Source organism: Melampsora larici-populina (genome assembly GCF_000204055.1).
Source record: "Melampsora larici-populina 98AG31 unplaced genomic scaffold MELLAscaffold_6, whole genome shotgun sequence".
Classification (NCBI taxonomy): Eukaryota; Fungi; Basidiomycota; class Pucciniomycetes; order Pucciniales; family Melampsoraceae; genus Melampsora; species Melampsora laricis-populina.
This window is the reverse complement of record NW_006768770.1, coordinates 2,096,013-2,111,937: the sequence shown is the minus strand read 5'-3', so window position 1 is coordinate 2,111,937 and position 15,925 is coordinate 2,096,013. Positions and strand designations below refer to the sequence as shown.

General features: G+C 41.8%; 2 protein-coding genes across 2 annotated transcripts; both read left to right on the top strand.

The window, feature by feature from the left end:
* Window positions 1-11,234: 11,234 nt before the first annotated feature.
* On the top strand, window positions 11,235-13,087 carry MELLADRAFT_76989 (uncharacterized protein; the record flags this gene model as incomplete). The annotated part of the gene is made up of 4 exons (XM_007406472.1): window positions 11,235-11,658; window positions 11,726-11,871; window positions 12,061-12,242; window positions 12,405-13,087. 4 exons carry the CDS (start codon window positions 11,370-11,372, stop codon window positions 12,604-12,606), a joined length of 819 nt encoding a protein of 272 aa, XP_007406534.1.
* A 315-nt stretch (window positions 13,088-13,402) lies between these two features.
* MELLADRAFT_103665 (uncharacterized protein) lies at window positions 13,403-15,507 on the top strand (the record flags this gene model as incomplete). The annotated part of the gene is made up of 6 exons (XM_007406473.1): window positions 13,403-13,479; window positions 13,667-13,730; window positions 14,243-14,371; window positions 14,927-15,126; window positions 15,197-15,311; window positions 15,391-15,507. 6 exons carry the CDS (start codon window positions 13,403-13,405, stop codon window positions 15,505-15,507), a joined length of 702 nt encoding a protein of 233 aa, XP_007406535.1.
* Window positions 15,508-15,925: the final 418 nt, after the last annotated feature.

Sequence of the window (15,925 nt, the reverse complement as noted above, 5' to 3'; positions counted from 1 at the left end):
TCCGGGAAGACAGTCTAATGATCAACGAACTCATGTACCTTGAAGGTCGACTGGTTGTTCCCAACATCAAGCAACTGAGGCGTGACCTCATTTCTCGTGTACATGACACCTTGGGCCATCTAGGAACGGTTAAAACCGCCGAGCAGCTTCGCAGAGAGTTCTTTTGGCCAGGATTGACCACCGATGTCAAGACATTTGTTTCCAGCTGTGACAGTTGTCAACGCAACAAAGCGCGGACAACACTGATCTCGGGACGACTACAGACCACCGAAGTGCCTCACGCACCACTCGAACACATTAGTCTGGACTTTGTGGGGCCATTTCCAAAAGTCAATGGTTATGACATGGTGTTATCTTGCACGTGCCGGTTATCTGGTTTTGTCCGACTTATCCCAGTATCGCAAAAGGACTCGGCCGAAAAAACTGCGCGACGCCTATTCGCTTCGTGGCTTTCCATCTTTGGGGCGCCGTCATCCATGATCGGAGATCGAGATAAGACGTGGATCTCACGATTCTGGCAACACTTAAACGAACGCCTCAACGTCAAAGTCAAGCTCTCTACGTCATATCATCCACAGACAGATGGACGCAGCGAGCGTTCTAACAAAACCCTTGGTCAGATTCTCCGGCATCTAGCGGCATCACGTCACTCCAAATGGCTAGAGTCATTGCCTGCAGTAGAATTTGCCATAAATTCGGCCATGAACTCCGCAACTGGAATTACCCCTTTTGAATTTGTTTTCGGCCGACGACCTCGTCTCTTCCCATCGAACCTGAGCCAGAAAATTCAAGAGAGCGACGCACACCGCTGGATTGAGAAAAGACGGGCAGAGTGGGCAACTTGGAGGGATAAACTTTGGGCGAGCCGTGTGGATCAAGCGCTTCAGTACAACAAAAGAAGAAGAGGCGGAGGACAATTAGAAGCAGGTGATTGGGTATTAGTAGACAGCCAGGATCGGCAGCAAATTGTTGGTGGGAAGGGTCGTACGGTATCAAAATTGAGAGCGCGCTTTGATGGACCTTACAAGATCAAGACAGTCATGAACGAAGGCCGTAATTACGAACTTCAGCTGGAGGATGGTGACAAGACACATCCTATTTTTCACGTATCCAAGCTCAAACCGTACCTGTGGGAAGAAGATGAAGCCTAGTATAGGACTAGCGTCCAAAAGTAAGTGCCCCTCCTTAGTATGCGCACCGCCTCTACCTCTGCACCCTTGTAAAAGCAATTCCACGGCCACTCTGTGAGCACATATTCGGACCGCTTCTTTTACTTCAATAACAGACATCGCGACGACGGGTACGGGCTTAATCACGTCAAGACTGACGAATTCGACGAGCTATTTCTTTTGTTTCTTTTATTCAACTGGTTGCGATTTTTTTTCTTTTTTTCCTTTTTCTACGGGGCGAGTTATGCCAACTCTTTAAGGGCGAGTTATGCCATTGTTTCAATTAGATCACATCACGATTCATGGGAACAAATGAGGAGGATTTTTTTTTATTATTATTCCAATTTTTTTTTCTCTGTTCGGGCTTTGGTTTCTTTTTTCTTTTTCTGCTGTTAGTTCATGGAGGAATTTTTTTTAGAGGGGGAGGGTGTAAGGGTATGCCTTACAGATAGTGCTTACACAGCGTGGTATGGGTTTATAGAAGTCTAGTGTAGTTGTTTTACTGCCCTGGCTCCAGAGTGTCTCTTTCCCCTTAGGAGACTCTCCACTCGGAGCCAGGTACGCATCTTCTTAGTTCTCTTATTCATCTTTCTTGTGTGTTTAGTTTTGTGTTAGCTGTTACTGATTAGAGGAGACTCTCCACTCGGAGCCAGTTTTAGGAATTCTATAGAGACGTTTTATAGTTGACTTCGAGCTTCTGAGCTGTCCCACGAAAACCCAGTGAAGGTTTACCTTGAACCTTACACTTTCTCCTCATTAAAAGATCACTGTGGCGATGCGTCAGATGGCTACTGGAGGGTCTGCCGGTGGACAAGATGAATATATTCAGTTTGGTGAATCAACAGCTCTCAAATGCCTCAAAATGTTTTGTGAAGATGTCGTTTATTTGTATAAGGATGAATACCTCCGTAAACCAACAGTGGAGGATACTCAAAGGTTGCTACAAGAGGCTTGGGGAAAAGGTTTACCCAGAGCACTAGGGCCGATTGATTGCACTCACTGGGAGTGGAAGAATTGCCCCACTGCCTGGCACGGTCTGTATCAAGGGAAAGAAAAGGTCCCTACTCTTGTTTTTGGAGGTTGTATCCTCATGCCAAATCCAAGTATTGTATGAGTCATACAATACTTGGATTTGGCATGAGGATACAATGTTCTACCTGGGACTCTCAATGGCATCAGCATACTGGATCAATCACCACTCTTCCGCAATCTTGCTGAAGGGAATGCTCCAGAGGTTGAATTCAGTGTCAACAGCAATTTATACAAGCAGGGTTACTATCTGGCCAATGGTATCTATCCCAATTGGTAAACTTTGATCAAGAGTGCCCCCAATGGTAATCAAAGAGAAAAGCTATGTATTTCCTTGATGACTCTCAGTGTTCCTATTTCCATGTCTTACTTCCTGGTTTTATCTATGTATGTACATAGCTTTTCTCCACACTTCAGGAGTCCTTACAAAAAGAAGTCAAGCAAACTTTTGGAATTTCATTTGCACATTTTGGAATTCTACATGGTCTGGCACGGCTTTGGAAGAAGGCTGACTTGAAAATCATAGTTCACTGTGCAGTCAATGCAAGTCAAACAAAATCAACTTGCTGGCCACTGCGATGAAACAATCCCCTCTTACCTTGATGATGCAAGACCACCCCCACAACCTTCACCCAACTCATACACTGAATACCAGCTATACCTCACTTGACTTTGCAACATGCATGATAAGCATCAACACTGTGCACTATTGTGTGATTTGATTGAACATGTTTGGTATGAAAATGGGAACCAAGAGGAATAGCTCACTACTTTAGCATATTGGAAGTTTTGTGTTTGTTCTTTCAATTCTTTCTACCTCAGTTTTGTGTTGGTTCTTTCATTTCTTTGTACTTTGAATGGGTTGAAATTAGACAAATGGATTGTTCATAAACACTGGAGGATATAATTTGGAATTTGGAATTTCTGTACTTGCTCTCGCTTCTTTTTTATTTTTACGTGAAAGTTTGTCTTCATCTATTTTGGAACAGGTTGTTATGGGGAATTTCATTCAAACTAAATGATTGACAAGTAGAATTCAGAACCAGAAATCCAATTGCAAGGCCTGAAATCACAGTGACATTTTACTACTCACTGGCAGGCCAGTGAGTACGTCCAGCTCAATCCAATCTCAATCCAATCTCAAAACAATGTCAGTTCAATCTCAAAACAATATCAGTTCAATCTCAATCCAATCTCAATATTTGGCCTGCAGTAACAGACAAACAGTCTTCCAAAACAAGCTGATATAAGGTTTAGTTGCGTGTCCACACATGAAGGTGTCAGAATGTCTGGAAGGTTTGGGTGATTTTCAGATTGCACACAATTAGTATGACCAAATATTCTTCTGAGTCCCTGGCTAAGACTTTTCCTGCAAAACAGGACTTCATACAGGTTAAGAATGTGAATCATTGAATAACTTGAGAGTTCCCTGAGTCATGAGCCAGCAAAAATCACAAGAAAAAAATTGTGTCCAGGGTTACACAAGCCTCTATGGCTGAATCTCCCAACTCATTCAACTACCAAGGAGAGGTGATAATAATATGTTGAATCTGGCTATTAGAAAAATACATGAGGTGTTGTTTGTTCTTTTTGCTTAAAAATTTATATACATATATATGTTATCACTATTTTTTGGGAAGACTTCTATTTAGATACTTATAAACATCACCATTCTATCAAATGTACAAATATAGGAAGACAAAAAAATGGGTCATCAGGTGGTTGTTTTTGGTTTTGTGATTTGAATTTACCCATTTATCACATATGCAAGATGACCAAATCTTCTTTCTTCTTTATTCTTATTTCTACTTTTTGTTTTTTTGTAAGGCATGCCGGTTTGGATTTTGAATGTGACCGCTCTGACCGCTAGTTGTTCCATTTGGAATGGAATTATATCATTCATTCAATTCAGATAGTTTTTATGTGGGGTTTGTCATTTTATTTTGATATAGTATTTTTATGTACTTGGATACATTTTTGGTTCTTTTTTTGTAAAGAGCTTACCCACTTTGTTTGGAGAAGATGTCATTGTATGATCAAGATATCAGCATAAGTTTGAAATCCCAAAAACTTGAGTGCCTTCAAGACCTTCTCTAAAAAGGGACCGATTCAATGGGATCGTTTGGTTAAAACCCCCAAACTACTGTTGGGCTGGGCCGCCAAGTCGCGTCTTGGTGACCCCAAATGTCAATACATATGTAGGTGATTGAGACTTGGGTCAACTTGTCGTCTCAACACCTCACCAGATCACAAAACATTCAAAAGAAGACGGTCTTAAGTAGACATCCTAGCAAATAGAAATCCCATTCAACCCTTCATCTATCTTGATCCAACTGAACTGGTAAGTTGATTTATTCTATTTCAACTTTCATTTGAATCGTTCATTTTCAATTGATTGCAGGCTCTGATTGTTTAGGTTTGATTCATGCCCGTTCCAATTGATCGTTTTGTTTACCCTTGATCATTAACTTCCATCCACCATCATCTGTGGTTTCCATCTATCTCGCTTTTGGGTAAGCTTCACCACTCTCTCTTTCCTTCTCTTAACTTCATCTTCTTTATATTGATTCTCATTTCTCACGGATTGATCAATTATGATGGTTCCAATTCACTTCACCTACACCTGACCAATCCATTGATTTCAATCAGTGTTCATCCAGATTCCTTATGTAAGTTGCTTTCTTTTCTTTTTTAATTTCATTCATTTCTTGATTGTATTCATAACCATTGGGTGATCTAATTTCTTATCTTTATTGATGTAGTTGGTTGAAGATCAACCAAGATTTTGCGTAATGTAAAAATATATAAGTGTGTGAATTAATTTAATAGTAATTTGTTTGCATGTTGATTTTTTGTGATGATTTAAACATCAATTGTGTAAATTGAGATGAAAGAAAAAAGTGTTAATAGAAGAAATTCCCGCTTGCAGAATTGGCAGTTGATGAGATTGAGCTCAAGTAAATAAAATAGAATAACATAAAATAAATGATAATTGTTTAAAAAAATTAATAAGAGAGGCCCGGGTTGGATTTAACTTCCACACAATTATAACACGCCAAAGTGGGCTCAGGTTGATCATTGTCTTCTTGCTGAGGTACTCAAAGGTGTTCTCTGGTACAGTGAGGAACCAGTTCATCTGACCTTCTTGATTTCTATAGGGTCACTGATTCATCCCAGTTTATTGCAATATCATCATCAAAAGACACTCATGTATTGTCAGTCTAAAGCAGCCTTCACATATTGTCAAATAACTGATCAACCCGTACATCTTGAGACTTCTGTTATTCATACAAAACATAATTCCTGTTCTAGTTTATTCTGACCAGTCTCACAGAACTTAAGTTATTGAGTCTCTTACTTGTTTATCAATCTCACTCTTTGGTTTCTACATATCTCAGCAGTATTTTTTTGGCTCATTTGAATGTTCTTTGCAACAAATTCACAATTATCTGTACTAGCATGAATTTGTGTCAACATTTTCCAGAATGAAATTGTTTTGTCTTGTGAACAACTCTCTGCTTTGTGAGCCAAATAGTGAGAACAGAGTGAAACCAAAGCAACAACCAGACTGGTTAAAACTCAATCAGTGCACAGCCGGTGGAAAAAATTTGGTTTCATCCGGGACCTACAGAGGCGGTCTTTGACACAATGGCCACCAGCCACAAAAAACCAATTGCTAACCTGGTTTTTGCACCTGTTAGAAAACAACCAGTGGGGGTTTGTGGTGGACTCAACCTGTCCAGGTTCCAACTGATACTCTCTTGTTAGGCAAGGTTTGCTGGCCAGCTTGAGCTAGAATGATTGGACAAGGAGCTTTAAAAAGTGTGGTTTCCCAATCTGAGTGAAGTACGTGGAGGAGGTTTTTTAGTTTTTGGCCTAAGGAAACTAATTGGGTTCTTTAAATTCAAAATTGAAGTAAATGGTGTAACAAGTTTAAAATACAGCATTGGATCAAAAGTTGTGCTCTTTTCTCAAAATATGTACATACTTCCATCACCACAAAAATTGTATTAGTCTCATGTATGATCTGTGCTGAGTAGAAAATGCTCATCAATTCCATTTGCTATCCAAGATACTTCCATGAAATGTCTCCAAAAAATGATGTGATGAGTTTAACATCTCACAAATTCACAGAAAAGGAAATGTGTTACTTTTGGTTTGATTTTTGGATTCCACAACTCTGCTCATCATAATTGGTACAGATCATACATCCCTAATTTTGTGAAGCTATACTGCTGGTACAGTGCAGAAACTTGAATTGGAAATAGGATTCCATGATATGTTGATGGCGCCCATGGAAGGATACCACATGAGTTCAAACATTTCTGCACAGGAAATGTTCAGAATGCAATATACCATACTGAGAAATTGAGCAGAAGCCACAGGAAGATTCTGGGAGATTGCTTTTCATATTCAGCTGTACTACAGAACTAGCTGCATGTGGATCTGCCTGTATATGCAGCCCATGCATATCCTCCACTCAAACTGAATTGGAGGTCAATTTGATATTGAACTGACATTGTCATTGAAATCAAATTGAGATTGTTTTGAGATTGTTTTGAGGTGAATCGTACTCACTGGCCTGCCAGTGAGTAGTAAAAAGTCACTGTGAATAGACCTAAGGGAGCGCTCACAAATGTTGAAAGTAAACACTTTTGATCACCAGGAAAAAATATTTTGGAGAGACAAATACAACACGCACATATATCGAAATAAAGAAGGACAACTTGATTGAAAATAACAACTGAAACAAGTATTTGATGAAAAGTTGAAACCACTAATCTGAAAAGTAATTCAAAGATAATTAAGAAGTAAGCTGGGAGTTGAGTTCTACCATGTCAAATCCTCCTTGACTTTCTCATTCAGCATCACCATCTGCTTCATCCCTTGGAAATGATTTCAAGATCAAAAGGATGATTAAACATATGTGAGAGTATGACATGATTGAATTGAACAATTTGCTTACCTGGGTGGGTTTTTGGCGAAGTCAATCGGCAATCTGCTGTTGTCCATCTTGCCAGTATTGCATTTGTACTTCATCGAGATCTTGCAGAGCGGGATTCAGCATGATTTTATTGTCTAACGCTTGACAAGCATCTGCGGCAGCCATGGCTGCAATCTTTGCCTTTGCTGCAGAGGCCTTGGCAGACTTCATGTTGACAGAGGCGATGTCAGCACCCGTATTGTTTGCGCGCTTCTTGGCATTAGCCTTGAATTCTTTGGATTTCTTGCGGCCAATTGGTCTTTCTGGTTTGTTGGATTCTGAAGGAGCATCTTCATCTTGAGTGGTGGAAAATGGACCTGCATTGATTGCATCGGATGTTGGGCTGGAAGAGGACATAGCGGCTTTGGTGGTAGTCTTGTTGGTCTTTTTGACACCGAGTCCTTTCTTGTTCTTGTTGTTAAGGTGATCAGAAGTAGTGCACCACTTGAGATGCTGGCAAGGGATAGACCAGCAATGATTGAGGGTGAAGTGCTTGTCCTCGTTGGTGGCAGAGTAAATCTGGTGCGTGATTTTGAGCTAGCCAATGAAAATTGCCAAAATTAAGAAATTTAAATGAACAAAAACAAAGCCAAAAATTAGACTCACCACATCAAGATTTCCACGCCCAGTATAGTGAGCATATGTGGCTTGATCATACGCCCCACAGAACTCATTAACATTGTGTTGAATTATTCCCCAACAATGTTTGCAGGCTGATGTGTCACAATTTGTTTCTCGACTCATAGCTTCTTTCACCCATTCCACAAATTTGTCAAAAATACGGCCCCAGTACGTGGTTTGCTTTTGTGAATCTCCTTGGTCAGGATCAATTGAAGTGTGCACCCAAGCCTTGCAAAGAGAGATTTCCTCATTTGGACTCCAATACTTGCTCTTGTTTGTAGCTGATTTTGCACCCGGTGCTTTGGTGTTTGGATTTTTTGCAGTAGGATGGCAAGCTGAAGGCTCTGATTTGTACTGGCCAAGGTCAATTGAATCAAAAGGGAATATGACGGAGTCTTTGTAGTAATCCATTGGGGCTTATGTTCAATGCAATGAAGAAATAAAACAATAAAGGAATTGAAATCGAAAAAATGAGATTTCTTGAGATAGATTACTATGAGTAAGTCAAAAACAAACAATGATTTTGGTTGATTTTGAACAGATACAAATTAATCAAGTCAAATTGCCTGAGGCAAGTGAAGGTTGGTTGATTCTATGGTTTTTTATACCCATCAATCATATGATAGGGTGTGTGTTGTTGGAAAGTTTGAGAGAAATGACACTAGCACAGAATAATTAGATATTTTCAATGATGAGAAAAGAAAACAGATAGTCTTGTCTTCTTCAAAGTCACTCCTTGGCTCTTGACGTCAACAGAGGCAGGATTGATTGAATGTTGCATGATGTCTTGTTGACTTCAGTTCAGCTGGAGACTCAAGTGGAGGCTTGAATAAAATGGCTGTTGGGGGTGCACGTGATGTCAAGAGTCTCAATTGTCCCCCCAAATCTGGAGACTCTCAACGTCCCACCTCACATTTGGGAGGTCCTCTGCAGCGTTTTTTGGTGTTTTTATTGCCTGTATTGTCAGTAGCCCACATTTTGCAAGCTCCGTTGGAGATGCTCTAAGTCACTGCTTACGTCTAAACAGCATATTCTCCTTGGAAGGTAGTAAAAGTGAGTGCACTTTTATCTTCAAAACTGGCAGTGGTTTTCTTCCACACCTAAGACAGTTATAACTAACAAAAATAATTATTTCTACTTACTCACAAAGAATTTGAAAAATAATCTCCCTCCAATTTCAACAATCCTTGTTTAAAACTAGATAGAACACATTTTGTGAGTATCTTTCAACTCTGAACTAACAAGTATTCACCTTACTTGTAGTCCCAGGCTGACAAGTGCACAGTTGGGTGATAGTTGAAGATTGATCATAACACAATAAATTAACCCAAAGTCAAGTGGTATTTGTTGGTATTTCCCTGACACAAACAACACAATGACAAAGGGATTTGAGTGAAATCAAGAGGTGAATTGTAGGAGTTGAATTGTCAAGTCAGAGTCATAGAGGGGCAAAGCTTGGTGACGGTTGAAGATTGATTGTAACACAATAAAGTCAACTACAGCCGTTTTCAAGATCGTTGATTTTTTTCTGGATATTTCAGTTGTTCAAGTTTTGTCCAAACCTCGAACAAAACCCTTTTGGAAATTTGGGCTTTGACATCTCAGGTGGGGATATTATGACATTTCAACTATTCTCCATTGCTTTCCGTACTATTGCATGCAAGAGGGTGCAAAATCAACATATCTGAAAAGGTTTTTGGACACAGATTTGGACTTTTGCAAAGGATGATGAATGCTTGAAAAAAATCATTGATCTTGAAAACGGCTGTAAAGTCAAGTGGTCTTTGTTGGTATTTTCTGATGTGGACAATACAATGATGAAGGGATTGGAGTGAAATCAAGAGGCGAGGTGATGAAAAGATGTCAAGTGGTAAAACAGATTTGAGTGGAATTGGAACATGAGGTGTAGAAAAGGAGTTGTGTGGTGAACAAGGTTGAAGATCTACAAAAAGACAAGTACAAATTTAGCTAAGGGACAACTGGTGAGCGGCATGAAGATAAAGTTTTGGGGTGGGATAAAGGTGAATTGAGTGGATTAATGCACTGATTCAGCAGAATAATTGACTCCACAGTTGATTATTTTCATGTGCTGTTTTGGTGCATTTTTGGCTGTCTAAGTAAATTACAATCTTACATTAAAACCCTGCCAAACATCATTTTATAATGTGTATTAAATTAAAATGTTAATGTAATTATTGGTTTAAGGTGCATCAAAATGCACCAGTCAAACATAACCTAACTATCATAGTCTAACATTAAAGCTTAGTGGTGTATCAGTCTAACGTTAATGTTTAGCGGTTTATCATTCAGCCAACAAGTGAAAATCAGTTTTGCATGCAGTTTTGCAACACAATCTTGGCTTTAAGCACTGTAGTCATCTGTCATAATCAACCAGAGCTAGGGTGTGTGCAAGAACTTGGCATATGTCTGGTGCATCTGAAGTAATCCTGGATGAGGTAGGCCTCAAAATGGAAATCAAATCTTTGGGACAAGAGAATTGTGCTAGTCTCATGCCACAAATTGGACATTGGCCAAACTTATGTAGCAAATTTCTAACACCCTTGTTGTTATTCAATAGAGGCACAACTCTATGGATTTGCATTCTAGTTTCCTTCATTCCTTTTTTCACCTTTGTGGGCTTTTATGCTAGTCCACCTTGATTTGTGCCAGCTTTGATGATCTAGAAGCTCACTCAATTCAGAATGTCTTGAAAGGGGACATTGGATTCTAGCAATCAATGTCTCTGAAGGGGACATCACATAGATCTTTTGCAAAATCAAATATCTTGGTTGATTTTCTCAAAGTGATTGATTGCTCATTGAATATCATACTAACTAAGCAAGTACCAAATGAGAAGACTAATCTACCCCAATAATCAGTGCCATCTACTTGAAAAGAAGAGTTTGCCTGGTCTATAAGAGCACCCACTATGGTTGCCCTAACTCGGTGATTTAGCATTACCTTAACGCTAAAATACCATCAGGTCCACTATGGACCTGTTTTAGACCTGCGGTCTGTGCGGCTGCGTCAAGTATTGCACTTCGTGTGCTCAGATCTATGCAAGCCTATGACATGATTTATTGTAGGAACTAGGGGAAGCAGCCAATAAATCATCCCATAGTGGATTTCATGCGGTTACCAACTTTGGTGAAACATGCATGATCAAACTTCGCGCTCAGGAACACAAACTTTACAATAAAACACTCCCACCATAGTGGGTGCTCTAAGTTCTAAAGGACCATTTCAAATGGTTATATCATGAGATATATACTTTTGAATAAAAAAACCTCATGCATTAATTACACATACATATACACTGAGATCATTACCGGGCGCCGGCCCTGTCTGTAGCGGATATTTGTGCCTCGGGTGCATGGCGTGCAGAAGTGCGCGCAGTCCTTTCAGTATGTCGTACCACCTGATCGATGATCGAACAGGAAGGTTGCACTCGCTCAACACTCGCTCTACCTTCAGGATTCCAATCGCCGAACTTCCATTTCGCTATCCGAACCTTCACAGCACCACTCGCAGCTCAAAAGTGAACAGCAGAACCTCCCTTTCAGACAATGAGCGTGTATGATCAAACACCCTATGCCTCTTCTTCTGCTGGATATGGTGGGGATTACGGTTCCGGACCCAACGACCCGCTTCAATTCTACTCTGGCCCTTCCGATGCCTCATCTAGGTACTATGCCCGAGAGAGCATTGAGGGCGAACGTGGTGGCGTGACCGGTAGCATGTCATCAGCTCCAGGGTACGCAACAAACATGGTCGGCGGCTCGATCATCGCCGCTGGCGGGTTCTGGAGTGCATTTGGGACGGGTGGGGTAGAAGGGGAGCCTCCGCTGCTCGAAGGTAATTCATGTTTCTCGCTGATCAACATCTCACAGTCATCTAAATCCTGATTTTGTCCGTTCCACAGAACTCGGAATCAACTTTGATCACATCAAGCGCAAGTCTTTTGCTGTTCTGAACCCATTCCGCACCATCGATCAACACCTCATGGATGATGCAGACCTAGCTGGACCTCTCATTTTTTGTTTTTGTTTCGGGATGTTTCTGCTATTTGTGAGTACCTCATCTTGGACTACGCGTGATCGTCCTGTCAACCAGGTTTTCACCTTTACCTGTCACAAGGAAAGTTCGTCACCCGCCTTGCTGAACGCTCATTGTCGTGCTTATTGCCTTGGAAATGGGGCTGTGCCATTGGTTTTGTGAACACAAATTGTATCGATTGGGGATGTTTCAATCGGCCAGTCGGGGAAGCCACAGTTCGGGTATATTTATGGTCTAGCTCTCTTGGGTGATCTGTCGCTATATCTACTCCTGAATTTGATGTCAAAAAGTGGAATCGACGCTTATCGGGTCGCCAGTGTCCTTGGGTACTGTCTCCTTCCCCTCGTTCTTCTCAGTCTCGTGACGGTGGTAGTTAGCATGGAGTAGGTATTTCTTAATTATCCCGTTCTTGTTTTTTGCTTTCGCTCGTGTCTTGATTTGACATGCTATAACGTTCGCTTATCCTACTCTTCTATGCGGCATCCTAACTACTCATTATCGTATTGTCTTTCCCAACCTCGTCCGGACTACTTTGCGGCTCGCAGTGGGATTCTTGGGTACCTTCTCTCAGCACTATCCATTCTTTGGTGCGCCTACTCAGCATCAGGAATATTTGTCGCTGTCTTACGCATGTCCGAACAACGTCTACTCGTGGCATATCCAGTCGGACTTTTCTATGCGACCTTTGCGCTCTTGAGTGTATTCGATGCCAAGACTGGGACAGTGGGCGTACGCGCGGCGAAATGAAATCAATTATAAGAAGAAAGTGCTAGGATGATTCAAGTGGGTATGCTGTGATGTTGGCTGCACGACTCCTGTGATTGGAATCGAAGCGATCTATCCTGGCTACTCCTCATAAGAATGCCGTCCGCATAGAAATGACAACCACGTGCGCTGGTCTTTATAAAAGCTAGTATTGCTTCAATCCATTGTCCGATTTTTTCTCTCGTTAACCTGCGGATACAAGGTATAATGTACTCAAGATGAAGCTTATGAATTGTACAAAGTCCTGGCTACCCTGTCTCAACTTTTCGGACTCATGTAATCATACATTTACATCACCTCCACTTCACTACCCGTAGTTAATTGGGACCTTAGAAGATCTTCAAGTTCTGCTGCCTTCACTTTTCACTTCATCCTACCAACCCTCTCTCTTTGATGTGTTTTAGAGGTTGTTTGCCCTATCACGGAATCAATATTCAAGAAAGAACAGAATCTTCATGTTTCTATCACTGCCAACTCTGTATCACCCGAAGTCATGGAACATGACATGTATTGCCCTTGACCTTCATTCAATAAAGTACGTCTCCGGCAGCGAAGTGTGGAATACCCAGAACCAGATAAAGTGAATTATATCTCACCTCAATCTGGATGTAGCTGAAATACACCACGCAGATGATCAGGCATTCACCCCAGCACTTGCGTATACAATACGACTCATGGTAATAACACTTTATTCACAATAACAGCAAAGAAACAAGAGCCCACTCAATATTAAAAGGAAGCAGGATTCATCGACCTGAGATAGGTCAATTGCAAAAATATGATTGCAGATGCTGCCAAAAATAAAGGTTCAAGTTGGTTTTGTCAATATGTCCCAGCAAATTCACTTTGTGTTCAGTATATTTGATTGGGATACCCAAGAATCGTGTCATCACAAACGACGGTATGTGAAGGGAAGTAAGGTTTGCCACATAGGGCCGGATTTCCTGTGAAAAAACAGCATATCAGTGTTTGTAACTGGCTTTTTTTTGGAGAGAAACTAGTCTTTGAATCAGACAACGATAATCACTTTCAATCAGCATAGATGGTCAAAGTTTTTGATCAAAATGGTCCACGCACCCGTTCTCCTCGAGAAATTTTTGATCTATGTAAGCTTTATGAATTCTTAGCTTCTCAGAATGAGATGGTCTTTGTATTTCCATGTCTTGAGGAGGGCCATTTGGGTACATTATATGTATGTACATATTGTTTTGATCCTAAAGATGCTCATCAAGACAAGGATAGGCTTATAAAAAGTCAACAGGTGGGATCAGAGGAATCGACGAATCGTAGGCGGGGCCGACCGAGGTGGGATTTCGGGTCATAATTGACCAGCGACACTCCCCCCCATACGAAGTCATCCAAATCATCACCACATTGGAATCACTCGCTAACACCCGCAAACAAATTGATCGCACGCCAACCATGTCGACCGAATTGAAAAAGAAACTTGTCTACGGCATCCTTGAATTTCTAAATCAGTCCATATCGGATGGAACTGTTCGATCGGATGATAAGGAGTCAATGGAAGTTTGTCATTCTTCAAAACCATTTCCATCTTTGAAGTATATGCATCTAGCAGTATTCGTGACACTGACTGGAGCCCTCGTCTCTTTCTTAGGTAGCAATGCAGTGCATCTCCGAAGCCTTTGAGGTCGAATGGTCTCCTGATTCGACTAGCCCTTTGACGATGAAACCAGGCAATCTGCTAAGTGTTTTCGAGGTCTTCGTCAAAACCCAAAAGAAAGTAGTATGTCGTGGCGCACTTCACTAGCCTGCGAACCTTCAGCTTGGCTGTTTCTCACGTCAGCTCTATGACTTCGACGACCAGTCCTCCCCTGGATCGGTGCCGTCCTCAAACGAACCCAACGCAGAATCTTCCACCGCCGGCCCAACAGACTCAGCGAAGACTCAGGCTGACGAACTCAAAACTGCTGGGAACGTTCTGCTCTCCAAGAAGGACTTTGCGGGCGCCATAAAGAAGTATACCGAAGCAATTGCCCTTGATCCCACCAACCCAGTCTACTACTCCAACCGCGCAGCAGCTCACAGTCAGCTGGGAGCAAACGATGAGGCGATCGAAGATGCGCTCAAGGCCTTGGAGGTTGACCCCGGCTTTGTCAAGGCTTATTCGAGGCTCGGTCACGGGTATTTCAGCTCCTGCCAGTATGAAAAAGCCGTCGAAGCGTATGAAAAAGGTCTTGAATTGGAACCTGACGTGAGTGATATAGGAACACTGCAGATTGTTGTCAGTTACCCCCCAAATCTCGAGCTCACTAATCTTGCTTTATGTTTCCGAGTTTAGAATGATACTATCCGGAAATCACTTGCAACTGCAAAATCGAAGGCCAAACTCACTTCAAGTACAAGTCGCGGCCCCGACGGTAGTAGCAGCTTGCCAGGTGGTGCCGGTGCCATGCCTGACCTCGCGTCGATGATGGGTCAAGGTGGGGGCGGCATGCCCGACCTTTCTGCGTTGATGAATAATCCAATGATGGCTCAGATGTTAGTATAGCGACCTGTGTTACATCGTCAGTGAAATCTGAGAGATCCTCTCCGTGGTTCTTTCTCGCAGGGCTCAGAGCATGATGGCCAACGGCGGCTTGGAGCGTATGATGCAAAACCCAATGGTCCAACAAATGATGAATAGTATGGGCGGTGGTGGGGGTGGCATGCCAGATCTTTCAGCTGTGAGCAAGTGTTTCCCTGAATCTTCATCACTACGGTAGACGCTTATTTGTTTGTTCAATGCTCGTCTCGCTGGACTAGCTCATGAACAACCCAGCAGCACGTGAAGCGGCTGCCAGCCTGATGGGAGGTTCGGGTACTGGTTCATCCAACCGGAATAATGCTAATAACCCCAGCAACGACAACATGTTCTCTTGAGCATATCGCTGCATTGAGATGGGATGCGAGCTTCTTTGAGATGTTCTCGTGTCCTTCTTTTGTTTACCCCCATATATATCAATCTCGTTGTGCTTCTCGGCTGTGTTCCAAGCAAATATCAGCAATCTTTGTGTCAACTCGCCTCTAATTCATGAAATACAAGAGATTTCAAAACAATTTCAGAGCCCGAGCTTCGAACATCATGCATATAGACCACTTCAATAGTGGATGTGCTTGCGGGGGCAATGCTTAGGAGTAAATCACAAGCTTGTGGGGGGAGACTGGTAAGTTGATGGCGTATATTTTTGGCATCCTAACCAGCCAATTATTACACATTCAATTTAGGCTGTTGATCACGGGCTCTCCAATGCAGTGGAGAAAAATAGTGAACCTGTTTATGTTCAAGGAGTAAGGTTGA